This window comes from Barbus barbus (assembly GCF_936440315.1).
Source record: "Barbus barbus genome assembly, chromosome: 43".
Taxonomy (NCBI): domain Eukaryota; kingdom Metazoa; phylum Chordata; class Actinopteri; order Cypriniformes; family Cyprinidae; genus Barbus; species Barbus barbus.
In genome coordinates this window covers 3,423,305-3,439,160 of record NC_136721.1, presented here as the reverse complement: position 1 = coordinate 3,439,160, position 15,856 = coordinate 3,423,305, and the positions used below count along the sequence as shown (strand labels likewise).

General features: G+C 34.9%; 2 protein-coding genes across 8 annotated transcripts in view; one reads left to right on the top strand and one right to left on the bottom strand.

The window, feature by feature from the left end:
• Positions 1-3,784, top strand: part of LOC306862550 (glucocorticoid receptor-like) — a 67,915-nt gene extending 64,131 nt beyond the window's left edge. For both annotated transcript variants that reach the window (XM_079405411.1, XM_079405412.1), the window contains one exon: positions 387-3,784. In XM_079405411.1, the coding sequence (XP_079261537.1) occupies positions 387-539 (153 nt within the window). In that variant the 3' untranslated portion in view covers positions 540-3,784. The remainder of the gene's footprint in view (positions 1-386) is intronic.
• Positions 3,785-3,961: 177 nt separating this feature from the next.
• Positions 3,962-15,856, bottom strand: part of LOC306862549 (rho GTPase-activating protein 26-like) — a 79,606-nt gene continuing 67,711 nt past the window's right edge. For 2 of the 6 annotated variants that reach the window (XM_079405405.1, XM_079405406.1), the window contains exons 21-24: positions 8,410-8,445; positions 7,733-7,834; positions 6,362-6,453; positions 3,962-4,893 (exon numbers count right to left, since the gene is read on the bottom strand). In XM_079405405.1, the coding sequence (XP_079261531.1) occupies positions 4,805-4,893; positions 6,362-6,453; positions 7,733-7,834; positions 8,410-8,445 (319 nt within the window). In that variant the 3' untranslated portion in view covers positions 3,962-4,804. The remainder of the gene's footprint in view (positions 4,894-6,361; positions 6,454-7,732; positions 7,835-8,409; positions 8,446-15,856) is intronic. The other 4 variants (XM_079405407.1, XM_079405408.1, XM_079405409.1 and 1 more) reach the window with 2 other exon arrangements.

The following is a 15,856-nucleotide window of genomic DNA, read 5'->3' as shown; positions in this document are numbered from 1 at the left end:
TGGGTCAGCCTTCTCTTTCAGATAGAATAAATCATTTTGTGGGAGACTTCGAGCTTTGTAACTCTGCAGATCGTATACATGCACAAACAGATACATAACACACTAAAGAAAAGGAAAACAAGAAATCGCATCATATGACCCCTTTAAAAGACATAAATGCTTTATTTTTGGAATGCCACAGTACATTAATGACATTTTTATAGCGTTTGGCAAATTTATTAGGCAGAACTGTTAAACAAATATAGCGAGCTAATGAAGACAGAGAATGTGTGATGGGTTCTGCCATGATGAGATATCGGTCAATTATTACTTAAGAATATACACGCATTAGATTGTATTTTTGGTGTCATGCAGTGTGTAAACTGATATGCTACTTTTGTCCACAGATGGTGGAGGGGCTTCTCAACTTCTGTTTCTACACATTTGTGAATAAATCTCTGAGCGTGGAGTTTCCCGAGATGTTGGCGGAGATCATCAGCCATCAGCTACCAAAATTTAAAGACGGGAGCGTCAAGCCTCTTCTGTTCCATCAGAAATGACTGCCTTAGATCATAACAATGCCTTAACGCCACCCTTTTCTTACCAGCGCTAGTCCAACCTGCCCATTGTCCCCCAAACATCCTGAATTAATTGAGGGATACTGTCGCTTCTGCTTGATTCTCAGAGGGAAGAGGTGAAGTTTGCTCTTCAGAAGTCTTCGTGGAGCAGGACAAAGGACACAGTTGTGTACTTGGAGCAGACTGAATGTGACTTGGAGAAATGAGAACATTTTTAGCGATATTTTCTCTTTTTTTGCATGTACACTGCTGAAATGTTTACAAAGGTATATCAAAAAAGGGAAATGTGCCTTTTTTGCGCTTTGCGAATCAATTTCGAACATTTCTCAGGCTAACGCAATGACTTGGCATACAAAATGTCTGTCGATGATTCACATTCATCACGTCTGTTTCTGACCTTGTCTAAACCTGCCGTGATGGTTCTCTGTAGGCAGCTCAACGTTCCCCAGAGGTGCTTGCAGCCCATGAAACATAAGACCATATTATGCTGTTTTTTTAGCTCTCATCGAATCTCTAAACTGTAAAACTATTTAGCATGGAGCACCGTGAAAATTCCACAAGATAATTCAATTCAAATCAAGATGTGTTCTGGGACTGACAGCAAATTCTCAGTTCGTTTCTTTGCTTTTTTTTTTGAATATGTTCCCCTGAAATAGAATTTGGATGGATAGGACACCCAAAAATTCCACTGAATTCTTATATTGAATTTCCCCAAAATGTTCCATTGTTTATTCACCCTCATGTTGTTTCTTTACTCTGTGGAACACAAAAGGACAAATTCTGAATCATTTCCTGGTTGCCATTTTTAATTCAGTTCCAATGAATGGAGGCTGGAGCTTTACGAAGCATGAACATTACAAACGTCTTGTAAAAGTGGCGCATATGTGACTCATTTTACGAATTCATACCATAACATGGTGGGATGAGCAAACCTAAATGAATTATTCACTGAGAATGTACCTCTTCAGTGAGCCGTTGAGAACCAGATCAGTCCAGTCCATTTGGACATTTTCTGATCTTGATCAGCTGATTTAATATACAAATGTGACTTGAAAGAAAGATATATTTATGAATCAGACAATTTTGCCAGTCCTCGCGAAAAGCCATGCTTTTCTATAAAAATAGATCTTTTAAATATAATAAATATGGATCTGCCCACACACAGACAAAAGTAATTTATTCGGAAACAACATGAGGTTGAGACAATTATATGTTTTGTTTTTTTTTTTTTTTTTTTAATAATAGTGTGAACTATTATTGTTATATATAGACTTTTTATTACCTCAGGTTCACATAAAATAAATCACAATTTAGCATTTGGATATAAAACAGGTGATGATAAGGTATGAAATCAGTCAATGAGTTCAGGGTTAATTTATCAGATTTCCATCCATTCTGGTCACATAGGGTATCCCAGCATTCCCCTGTGATCATGTAATTTGGTAAATGTTTGTGCTAGCTTGAAGTTTCACATCTGCCGACATCTCACACTTTGTTTTCTGTCGTGTTTTTAAGGTTTTGGAATTCTCTCTGCATAATCTAAATCTGGTAACCCATATGAGGCTCACAAGCTTTGACCCACTTTTCTTGTCTGTGTCTTTGATGTATCCCTGTGGTGCCAAGCCAAAAATGCACTCTCTTGTGGTAAGATCAGAACAAAAGGAACATTTGTTGTTCTCGTGCTCGGGCTTGTGTTTGCTCATTGTTACGTGTCAACTGACATTGGTGTCTGCGCTTCAGGGTTTTTGCACCAGCTATGCTTGATTACCAGCGTAAAGGAATAATTCATCCAAAAATGGAAATTCTGTCATTATCTACTCTCCATCATGTTGTTCCAAACTTGTATGTAGTGATTTTTCTGTCACTGCGTTGTATGGAAAAGTGCTGTGTGAAGATTCTTCACAATGTCGTCTTTTGTGTACCATGAGATTTAAAAAAAATAAAAAGAGGTTCGGAACTCATGGTTGAGTAAATGACAGAATTTTCATTTATATAATATTCCTTTTATTTATTTTTTGCACTTATCCCGCACATTTCTGAAATTTTTAGTGTTTGTGTACGTAAGACAATTGAACATTCAAACATTGACCTTACAAAACTATATTTAGTATTAAACTCATGGTGATCAGAGGGTTAATTTCCAGACATCGTTTGACTCCTGCTTTTGGCGTGTTACCGAGCCACTGTTTTTTTTTACGCTCATTTCTAACGACTGATGTGAAATTGAAATGTCACAGTCCTCCTGGTGGATTCCTCAAATATTTGAGCGTTTTTTAAGAGACTTTTTCTTTTTTTTTTACAAATTCCTCGCTAGGTTTGTGAGATGTCACATTTTCTGTTCGTTTCACCGTAGGCCTTGCAAAAGGAGTTTGTGAGCCATAAAATATAGGTTATATAAATTCAGAGGTATATTGAAATGTCTATATATTTTTTTTAAAATTGGTATTCATTGATCATTTATAAAAGAAGCTAAAACTACAATATAATTACACAGATTCTCTTTGATATACACATAATTTTACAACAAAATAATTTTAATACAGTTGTATTGCTATCTTTTTTTTTTAAGATCTGTATTGCAGATGCACTTTTGAAAAAAGCGGTATGTTGTATGTAAATGTAAATTCTATAAATCTATAGGGAATATATGAGTAATCACTGTTTTAAAGACTGACAGCTTAAAGTTAAAAGTTGGGTATGCAAGTATATTTTGTATAGTGCAACAGAGTGACCAAAGCAACGCAGATTTAAAATAAATAAATATTTAAAGCAGTTACATTTTACAGTAGCACTTACTACCCAACTCTAGGCTCTTTTTTACTTTATTTTATCCTTTTCTATTTCTTTTATAAATATTTAGGCTTTGGTCTCATGTATAATGCTGTAAAATTAACTAGTAAAAATATAAAGCTGTGTGTAAAAGTAATGTATCAGAGCCTGAGAATTTGCGCCACCCTAATACTAGCCTGACATAGTATATTTTGTACAAAAATTCATGCAGATACTATCTTTAAAGATTAAGGGCAAATCATATTTCACTGGTATATGGCTTTCATTAAAGTCTGTTTGGTTTTGTTTGCATTTCAGTTATATGTAAAATAATCCAATGTAAGGGATATACAATGTCTATTTGTTTGAAAAAATAGTTTTGTATGACTTCTGTAGTCCTGTAGTCAACGTCGATCTTTACACATATTTGATTAAATGTTGGACAAAATTTGTTCAGAGGAAGGCTAGCGTCTTTGTTAGTGTCTGGGAAATCATTGTGCTAATGTACTTTTTTTGCCCGTTGTTTATGAATGTTGACACAAATCTACTCTCACACACTTATTTTCTTCTCAGCCTATATCTATAGAATAGTGCATAATATGTGACAAACATACAAAGACTAAACCAGGTCCAAATAGACTTGAAGGCAGTTTTATTGAAGAAAAAAAATGACATCGTGCTTAAAAGAAAATTTGCTGAACATTATTTTTATTTAATAGAAAAAAAAAATTAAACAACTGAACCATGTTTTCATTTATTTAACATCCTAAAGAATATTAAGGCTCAGAAAATTGTACATTATTTTTTTTTTTTATGTAAAAAGATCAATTGGGCTATCAAAAAATTAAGTTAGTATGCTACAATAAAAATATATATTTTACAAAAAATTATACCTTATCAATTATCACTTATTTACATTGTTAATACACTCCAAAAGAACACAAATCTCATCCGAGACTATGCTTAAATAAGTGGTTTACATATGAACCCCCCCCCCCCCCCCCCCGTAATTAACAGTTATCTCTTAGTAGTTCTAAACCAAACAGATGTGAGGACCTGAAGGACACAAAAGACATTCAAAAAGCCTCAGACTGCATAGAAACAGCACACTTTTTACATCATGGAGAACCGGGAAGTGCTCTCATATTAAAGCATTATTTAAAAAAAAACAATAATAGTAATCAAAACAAATCCGTAATTCATAACGAGCCCCTAAAAATACAATTTCTTGATTGTGGCCGAGATGGCAGCAACATCTTGGTCCCAGGGCTTGTTTTTTTTCCCCTTTTACCTTGTGTTAAACAGCGGCAATGCATTGTGGGATGCGTGGAACAATGACACGCTAGGGGAATGCCACAGTTGCCAAAAAACCATACTATCACACAGACACGCTCAGGCATACTAACTCGGCTTTTCTGTTGAAGTTCAGTTGTTTTCAAAAGCGGGCTCTGTGCCTCGCCGCTTTTACTGCCTCCCAGCTAGAGAAACTCCACGTAATTCTCTGGAATTAACCCTGTCTTCCCATCCAAGGTGCCCTCCAGCCAGCCCGGTTCTCTCGACGGATGAACTAAGAGACAAAGATGTAAACGGAAGATCATTTTGGATGCTACTGACAACTTTATCTCCTGTTTATCCTCTTATTTCCACGGTGTGAAAGGAATAAGGTTCAACTTAGACTGTGTGCAGCATAACTCACCAAAAATAACCTGATTTCAATTCGTACATATTTTATGAGGTGGATAAATTTGCATGACCTCAAATGTTTGCAAATTGTACAAAATCATATGAATTAGCCACTTCGTAAATTACGTACGAATTGGTCGTGAGATAGCATTGAAAATAATCAAGTTGACGATCTCCCAAAGAGACCCAACAAATAATCTTTCGAACCATTTTGAAGCCTTTATTTGGGTATTGACACAAATTTTACGATTCGATTCGATATCAGTTGCATCAGGTACAGTACATGGCAAATTTTCTCAAGGAAAAATTATGTAAAATATGGTACTCCATTACTATAATATTGAAGGTTAAAATGAAGTGATTTGTATTCAAACACTTAAATTACACTCCAGTTTTTATACTAATAACGTTATAATACTAACTTTACAATTACATAATTATATTTCTACTCCTATTCTTTTTTTTTTTTATCAACATTTAAATGGTAGCTTTAGGATTTATTCACACATCAATTAGCATTTTTTTACTGTTCTTCAATATGTAATGAATGTGATATGGTGCATATATTTAGCAAATTGCTCTTCTGTAGAGTTAATTTTTCTAGCTAACTAATGAGTTTATGGTCACCGAATGTGTTTTTTTTTTTTTTTTTTTCTGAGGTAAATGTGATGTTATGTGACACATTGTTTACATACAAGCTGTTATACTGGCATCTTTCCGTGGTTGAAACACTAATCGAGCAATTACATGAGACAGAATATGGATTAAGGTAAGTTGTACTCTTTCTATTAACACACCTTCGGATGTTCGTTCATGTTTATTTTGTGCTGTAACTTGTATTAAAGCGGAGGAACTGATCAGTTCACTTGCAACTAAGACGCTACAGCAATCTTTGTTTCATATCAAAAGTAAAGCACGAAGCTTATTGTGATTTATTGGATGGGAGGTGTGCTTCTATTCCATTCATTAACAGAAAACAGGCTAGACTAATCAATTCTTGGGATCTAAGAATCGGTATTGTTTTGTAAAATGAGAATTAAAATCGAGAAATCGATATATTTTACCCAACCGTACTATTTACTCTTGCAGTAGAGCCGCAGTGCACACGCCTGAGGTTTCATTAAGCAATAATCTGATCTACTGCTAAGCGGTGTCAAGTGTCAGACTGTGGCAGCTTGGAGCTCTGATACCTGTTAAGGGGCAAAAGGTGGAACAAAGCAGAGATATCAGTTTGCTGCTCTTGTGTCGACGCTAAAGTCTCAAACCTGCTTAACTAACCAGATGTACCCAGTACACCCACTGAAGGCTAAAAATGGAGATAACCCTCCCCCCCCCCCCCATTGGGAACTTACCATTCTCGAATATGGTGCCTGCGATAAAGGACAGCTCAGAGTCATGTTCAGCCTTGCAGGCATACAGTGCACGTGCCTTTCGTAGCGGAGGACTGGAGAAGATAAAGATATAGAAGGGCTATTAATCTTTTAAAACTATAAAATAAGTTCTTGATTTGCAGATTATTTGATTTGCAATTTACAGTTCGAGTTCAAAAACTTGAAGTTGGTACTTCAAGCTGGAACTGCTCCAAATGTACTGTATGTGCGTTTAAGCAGGCTAATGCACTCATTTCATTAGTGTAATCACATGTTGAAAGTGATGCCATGGTAATATTATGCTTTATTATTATTATTAATAATAATAAATGGCATCTTGATGGTATTTGAAATACTGTGTGTTACCATGTAAATATATTATTAATTATTATATATTAATATTTGACCGTTTTGTCTGAAAATAAAATGATAAAAGCACTAAATAAAAAAGTCATTTGAATTATGAACCGCAAAATTACCATGTGCAGTATGAAAAAATGGGTATTATGAATTAATGGATATTATTACACTAAACACTAATATTTTAATAGTGTCAGTGCTAGATGACAGAAAAAGTAATCGAAATGTAAAAATAGGGGATATGAGCGTTCATAATTAAAAATAACTAATACTGATTTTTTTTTTTTAAATTGATCGCTGTTAAATGGATTACGCGTGATTTATTCATATTCAAAATAAAATGTATACATACACATTTATTATGTAAACACAAACTTTGATATTGGATGCGATTAATCACGATTAATCGATTTGACAGCATTAATGTATAACATCTATGTTTAAATAAGAATAGTATGCTTTAAATTATCTACATTTAGACGCCATAGTGCATTAATATTCAAGTGCCACACTTTCACCATAGTAGTACCACAGTGAGGTTTAAGAAAATATATAGGTAGCACTTTATTGTATAGTTCTGTTCCACGTATACATACTATGTACTTATTATAGTAATTTTATGACTGGGTAGTAACTAGGTACTAACCTTGAACCCATGCATTTATCATTTTACACAATACCTTCTTAAATATACTATATATGCACGTACTGTAAAATAAAGTGCAACCAAAATATGATCGGTGTACATTAATTTCTTCTGATCATTAAACACCTCGTCATGCATACAGTATATGCAACAACAGAAATGACACTTCCCATAAAGCACAGTATACTATTACCCACAGTGCATCAGAGTGATGAAGTTAGTTGATGTATATGCTCAGATGTGAGGAGGGAAGGTGTGAATGTGCGAAGCTGAAGCTTAACACTGAACGATTAGAATACTGCACTGCTATAGATAGCTGCCTAAGCAGGCCAGAGCAGGACACACACCTGACGGGGGAGGATTCGCTGGAGGCCAGCTGGGGGCTGGAGGGGGCAGAGAACATCGGCCACGAGGGGGAGCGCGGTGAGGTGGGACTGGGTGAAACCGGGCTGCGACAAACACACACGCACAGGCACAAACTATGTGAACCCAGCACCAACATTTATGTTACGGCAGCTGCTGAACTGCAGCTTTCACAAGAGACTTCAAGAGGAAGTTGCATCATCGGTTTAAAGAAATGCAGTTAAACATGCTTGCGAGTTTCATGCTAACAGGAAAAGTTCAGCCAAAAATGACCATTCTGTCATAATTTACACAACTCGTGTCTTTCATGTCCATGTTTTAACGGATGTTCATGTTAAGCTTCTGAAATGCCAGCCATTGGTCACGGTACATGTTGCATGTGAAACACTGTGAATATTTGCCAAAGCATCTCTTTTTGTCTTTCACTGGAGAATGAAAGTCAGACACTGGTTTGATGAGTAAACGATGACTGAATTGTCATATTTAGCAGAACTGAGTTAAACGTTCTTAGGAAAATCATTAGTCATAATTTGTGTTAATGAGTAATCTCACATTAATCTGACAGGGTTTGTATTTATGTAAAATGTTTCTTTTTTTTAATTTTTAATTGTCTATGAAAATTTCAATGCTGGCTGTTAAACTGAAAACTGGACAAACTTACCTTGTTGACATGCTGCTGCAAACTTTTGGATTTTGACTGTAAATAATAGAAACAACAGGTTAAACTTTTTTTTTTTGTCTCAGTTTAACATTCATGAATATGCAAAAAAAAAAAAAAGATGAACTAAACTATTTAATTGGTATTTACTAATAATAATAGTAGTGCTATCAAATGATTAATCACATCCAAAATAAGTTTTTGTTCACATAATATATGTATGTGTACGGTGTATGTTTGTTATGTATATATAAATATACACATGGATTTATATAAAAAAAATGGACCAGTAGCGTAGCCCGGGCCCACCCACTTTCATCTGTGGCTCACCCAATGAGAAGTTGGTCATTTTCCAAATGGATGTAATTTATTAAACGATAATAATAAAGGTCTTATTTCACTGTAACTTTATATATTTATTAAAAATATTAAAAGCTTGTGTTCATGGTCAATTACAGGTCGGATTTATCGATCGGAAACTTCTGAACCAAGTGTGTTTGAAACATATTAGCATAGGCTTAGTGTTTGATCCGTTAAACAGATGCATCCTTTGTGGAAAGAAACATAACGTTGTGCTAGATCCTGGTCGCCACAACAAAGTGCATAATTTGCAGCTGCGCACATTTCTGCGGTCCTCGATGTGCGTGAACTGACAGAGACGTTTGATTATGAAATCATCTGCGAAGCCCTGTTATTTCAGACTGAGGTAATGCTTTACAATAAACTTCCTTTTGTTAACGTTAATTAATGCATTAACTAAGATTAGCAACACATTTGTTACTGTGTTTATTCATCTTTGTTAACCGTAGCTCACTAATACTTTATTAGTATTAGCCCTATTAGTACATTTTGAAATGAACATTAACATAAATGACTAATGTTAATGCTTGCTTTCGAAGTACTGTGTACTGTGTTTTTTTTAGCAATTTGACATGCAGTTTTCATATGCTACACATTTGGCCCACCCAGTTTTTTGTAGGCCCACCCACTTAAACATTTCTGGCTACGCTAGTGCTCTGGACTTTGCTATATTTCAACACCTTGGTTCTTTTCTTTTTCAGCCGTTCTGTTGTAGATTTGCTGGGGTGCTTGGGATCATTGTCCCGTTGCATAACCCAATTTTGGCTCAACTTTAGCAGTCGGACGGATGGCCTCACATTTAACTCTAGAATACTTTGGTATACAGAGGAGTTCATAGTTAGCTCAATGACTGTGAGGTGTCCAGGTGTCCAAAACAAACCCAAAATCATCAGCCCTCCACCAGCATGTGTGACTTTTGCTATGAGATGTTTGAGCTGATGCGTAGGTTTTCGCCAAATGTGCCACTGTGCATTATGGCTAAACATCTCCACTTTGGTCTCATCTGTTCAAAGGACATTGTTCTAGAAGTCTTATGGTTTGTTCAGATGCAACTTTGCAAACCTAAACGGTAAAGAAGAGACTTTCTTCTGGCAAGCCTTCCAAACATGCCGTGCTTGTTCCATATGTTTTCTGATTTTACCGTCATGAACTTTATAATTGAACATGTTAACTGAGGCCTGTAGAGTCTGCGGTGAAGTTCTTGGGTTGTCTGCCATTTCTCTGAGCGTTACACGGTCTGATCTTGGGGTGAATTTCCTGGGACGTCCACTCCTGGGAGGATTGGTGTCTGTTTTGAATGTCTTGTGAATAAACTCCCTCACTGTAGAAGGACTTCAGATTGTTTAGAAATGGCCGTTTTACTCTTCCCAGATTAATGGCAGCAACTCTTTGCTTCTCTAAAATGATTGCTGATGTCTTACCTCCTTGGCATTATGTTAACACAGACAGCAACATAGTTTTGGCCCAGATCTGGCCCGTGTGAAATCCATGCTTCTGCTTTGTTAACAATAAGGAAAAATGGGTTTTCCGTTTTGGCATTTCAACATTTGAAGTGGATCAAAACCTTTCATCAAAGTTGTCCTAAAACCTAAAAGCCTTCTTGTCTTAGGACAACTTTAAGGAACTTTTTTTGATCCACTTCAAACGTTGACTACTGTATGTGTGTGCGTGTACACCTGAAACTCTTGCACTAAATGTGTAAAATATTTCTGTTTGTTTCATCATTCAATTTTGGCTCAACCAATGGCACAAGTTTGGAGTGTGATTATCTGTTTATCCAACCACTTGAAGATGGAAAACCCGGAAACCTGACCTAAGACCTTCATTATTTTTGCAGTTCGGTTTGGTGACAGAAATGATACACATCACCACTGAGCTTAATGAAACAATGCTGCTGCTGTTCCTGTGTGTAAATGGTAAGCGAGCCATAAATGAGCAAGTGAATATCTTCATAATCAGTATTCTATTTGCACAGAAGCAAATGAAGTGTCTTATTGGACACTGTGGAATTTGTAGCCAAGCATCCGTCACACACAAACACACTCATCACTAACCTGATCAGCATCTAGATAGTGGGGTTGTCATGGGAACAGCATGACCTCAAGTGAGTTAACTTTAATAATCTAAATGTCCATACATCAGTAGTGTTAATGGACTCTCACTTAGTCAAAGCCAAAATGCATTATGCTGCACATATACATGTAAGTTTATAAAATGGAAAGTTCCAGCGCTTATTACTCAATAAAAGCACTCTAGAAATTATAAAACATACAATATACCGTTATGACACCAAATATCTATTTATCTAGAAGATATTTAACCTTGGCAGGAACGATATCTTCCAGCAGAAGGATAAAACCTAATGATTTGGTTAATAAAATAAATTGAACTAAAATATGTTTATATTGTGTTGGCAAGGGCATCTCATTTCAAACATTTATTCTGAACATGTGACAAATAAATATGTGTAGATTTTAGTAAACATTAACTATTTATATTGATTTGTTTGTGCCAAAGTCATAGCAGATATTAAAATGTGTAATTTGTTTATTTTGTATAATAGAAATAAAATAATATATATGTGTGTGTGTGTGTGTGTGTGTGTGTATATATATATATATATATATATATATATATATATATATATATATATATATATATATATATATATATATATATATATACACATAGAGAGAAAGCTAAAACGAACAGCATTTATTTAAAATATATTTTTTGTAACATTAAGAATATATTAATTAATTATTCATAATTTTTGTAGTGTTTCACAGTTTCCACAAAAATATTAAGCACCATATATATATTCAATATTAATACAGTTTTTTTGAGCATATCAGAATGATTTGTTTATGAAACATTATAAAGAAGAAGGACCATGTGACATTGAAAACTGGAGTGATGCTGAAAACTGGAGTTTCCATCAAAGGAATAAATGACATTTTAAAATAAAATAAAAAACAGAAAGTAGAATATTATGGTCAAACTTGCTGGAATCTCTGACACCAAGCCTGACTGTACTAGATGTTCAATGCCACCTAATGGCCAAAGCTTCATAAAAATAGACCAAATCTTGTTATAACTTTGGAATCATTTTGCCCAAATCTTCACCTCTTAGTACGGCCATTGGTTTTTTCAATATTCGATTTATAGATTTGCTTACTTTTTCCTATAATTCCAAAAAAGTTGCTAATGAAGATGTCGAGGAGGAAGTCGTCATTTTGGAAAAGCTTCTATATTTTGACAAGAAATGCATTATTAATTACACATACTTATTCATAGAAAATTGATTTTAGAATACCATGTTAATTTGGTCAAAGCGCCACCTACTCTCAATAGACTGGCCATTTCTCCAGGGTGTTCCCGTGTCTACTGTGGCAAGAGATGCACCCCACAACCAGTTTAGATATATTACCTTTATGTGTTTGACATGTTTACTTTCCATAATATGTATTATTAGAATTTCCTGTGGCTTTCATATGAGTGTAGGTGTTTGCATACACTTTCCCTTTGCATTCAGCTACTTTAATTTCTAGTAAAGGTACCACTTTAATTTTCAAGACTGCATGTGAGAGTCAACATAATTCAACTGATCACACGTTTTCTCAAGTAGATCATCAATCTCTGGGTCTTCATTGATTTACAGCCTGCTGGGTCCTCAGGGGCCTCTGAGATGGGTATAGCAGCACTGCCACACTTAATATATACGTCTATATATAGACGACAGCATTAATCTCAGTCTTGTGGCTTTGAGCCACCAATCCTCACATCTGATTCACAACCGAACACACACACAGAGCAGTGCTGTGACTATTAATCTCATAATATCATAGACGTTTACCTGGATTAACCTTCACTGACTACAAAACAAAGAGGTTTGGCTGGGATTGCAAAAACAGGATTTTCTGCTAAATCCACAAAAATATTTAGATACTACATAACTACTATCATGCAATATTTAAATAAACTGCTGAATTTTATTTTTTGAAAATAACTTTTTGAAAAGACTGCCTGCATGGTCAAAATGTTCATGCTATCCACATAACTAATTCTCATACCTTCTTATCAGTGAGAGAAATAAAGCTATCACTCACTCGTAGCAGCTGGCTTTCTTTCTTATTTTCCCCTCAAACTGGGTCAAGGTGAAATATCACAGAATAAAAATTATTAGCATTGCTTAGCAGAATACCTAGAATTCACACATTAGATCAATAAAATCTAAATTATACATGCTTATTAAATGTGAATTATGCATTCACATTTGATACTCGGTTCTTTGTTTGCTTCTCATTACATGGTCTTGTGTGTTTCTGCAACCTTCGAAACTGGGAAATTCTGGAGTTTGTTTGCTTGCTCTGTTAAACATGGTGGATTTGCAAAAATGTGTAGTTAACTGAGAAAGAGAGAGAAGTGTTGGCAAATGCCAGAAACCCAAACAACATGGGCTGACAAAACAAGCTTAAAATAAGCAACTCATCAAAATATAGATCAAGAACAGATCCAGATCAGGAATTTGATTAATTTCATAAGTATAAACCTGCATGAAACATTAAAAATGAGGAAGGTGAAATAAACTAAATTATAAATACTGCACACATCTGCATTCTGGAAATAAGCCCACAAATGCCAATTTTAACTGCTCATATGAGTGACTTTATTGAGAAGAAAAAAATGACAAAATTGCTTCGAATAAACAGACATGGCAAGACTGCCTACTACTTTGGCCTAGAGCAGAGTATGTCTTAACTTGCCCTGAGGCTGATTAATGACTTTGTGTATGATGTACAGAGAGGGAAATATTTCTATGACAGTATTCCACAAAAATACTTGGAGGCCAGAATCACTAGAGACTTGTTTTTTTTCTCAGTTATCTTGGTATCGTTGTGAGTGTATTTCATGGGAATCTTTCAAAGTTTGACACAACACCATTTTTTATCATGTGAAACATGTGATCTCCTACTGGGAGGGTGAGATTGGGAAAGGACCGAGGACAGAATCATGGGGAACACCAGTTAAAATCAAGACCTCGGCAGTCATGGATCTCAACAGTAAATATGTTGGCAGGAAATTGAGAGAATCTGAAGGTTGTGCTGAGTTTCATAATTTCCGTTCACATAATAAAACCTCAAAGCATGCAAAGACTGTTGCCAATGTAAGGTAGTGAAAATGAAACGCAGATTGCATTAAAACATTGTTCAGTCTCTGATAAAACAACCTGCCCTATTGACCCTGAAACAAAAGCTAAAACTATGTGCATGACAATAAAGATCTCCAAACTGTAATAAAGATTTAATCTACTTAAGAGCAAACAGAGATAAATCATTATTATATTTCACAAATTAAAACAGATCAAATATAATTTAGTAGTGAAGGTACTGTCCTTGTTCTTGCTAAAAGGCAGGGGTTTTCAAACTGGGGTCCATGACCCAAAGCCAGGGGGTCCACAAAATAATGTGCTGTATCGTATTTTCTGGACCACCACAAGGTTCAGGTTCAGTTTTGTATAAAATAAGTCTGTTACAGGTTATTATTGTTTCAATAAAGTATATTCTATTCTATTCACCAATACAACTTATGTGTTTTTTCCTGACCTGATGCAAATTTCCGTAAAAATATGGAAAAGTTGCATCAGCAAAATATTGTCTTGTATTATTAAACAGTACATATTGTCACGGTACACACAGCAGGGAGGATGCAGATGAGGACGTAAACTCAAACAATAGACTTTAATGTCGACATCAGGACAGGGCAGGACAAGGCAAGGCAGACACAGACACAGACACAGACACAGACAGGAACACCGGGGAGTAACGAGTAGACCAGACGAAATAACACTGAACAGATAGGACTATAAATACACAGGATAATTAACTCAAACACACCTGGAACAGAATAAACTACTAATCGCATTTAACAAGGACAGGAAACAAACCAAATATGGGCACGGAAACACAAGACACACACAACAGAGGTCTGACACATATAAAATGGGGACCATTTGTTATAATTATGAGGGAGTCCTTGAAAAATGTTCTGCCCTGTAAGGGGTCCCTGATTCCAAAAAGTTTGAAAACCCCTGTGGTAAGGCATTGTTATGTGATTACTAAGGTGTTCTGAGTGGTTGCTAAGGCCAATGTACATGGTTGATCTATGGTGTCTCTATTTATTTAATTTATTGTTAATTACATATTACAGCTGATCTTCTATATATGCTTCTGGTTAATATATAATTTGCAGAACTTGACCTAACAAAATGCAAAACTAAATAAATAAAAAAATCTAGCTTCAAATCAAAACACGGTAATACAATATATGTGGGGAAAACAATAACTATGTAAACCCTAAATAATGATTTACAAAAAATATATACTGTTTATTCTTTACTGAATAGTTTTTTTGTCTTTTAAACTTTATTTGGTAAAGTATTCCAAAACTGTACTTCCTTTAGTGAAATTTACGACTTCCCCAAGGCTATTCTGTGTCTTGGTACCCCAACCCCCTCTTATTTCCTTATTAATTGAAAAATAACCTTAGGGGTAAAACCACTTGCATATTTAAAATTTTCAAAACATGAGAAATGTATAAAATTAAGTAAACAATTATTTTTTCCTGTTATTTTACAACAATGCCACATCATTGATTTATAAGCTATGACTTAAAAAAAAACTTGTTTATATAGATATATTATTGGCATAATAATAGAATGAGGAGCTTGACACAATAGTGACAATATTTGAGATAATAAAACTAAAAAAATCTACTGCATACATACATAATTTGGCTATTTTAATTGGTATGTAAGGTCTAATCATACAAAAAAAAATAAACTGTTCAAATTTGTAATTGTAGTCTTTGCTGATATATGAATATTTGCATCATCTGCATACATTTCACATTCAGGTAAACCATTAATATATAATGTAAAAAGAAGTGGTCCCAACATTGACCCCTGAGGAACACCCATTTTAGTACTTTGACATGACCTTACACAGCAGCATTTATTTTAGCATATTGTTCTCATACTATGTATCATACTCTGTTCTGAGAATATGACTCAAATCTCTCTTACAGTATA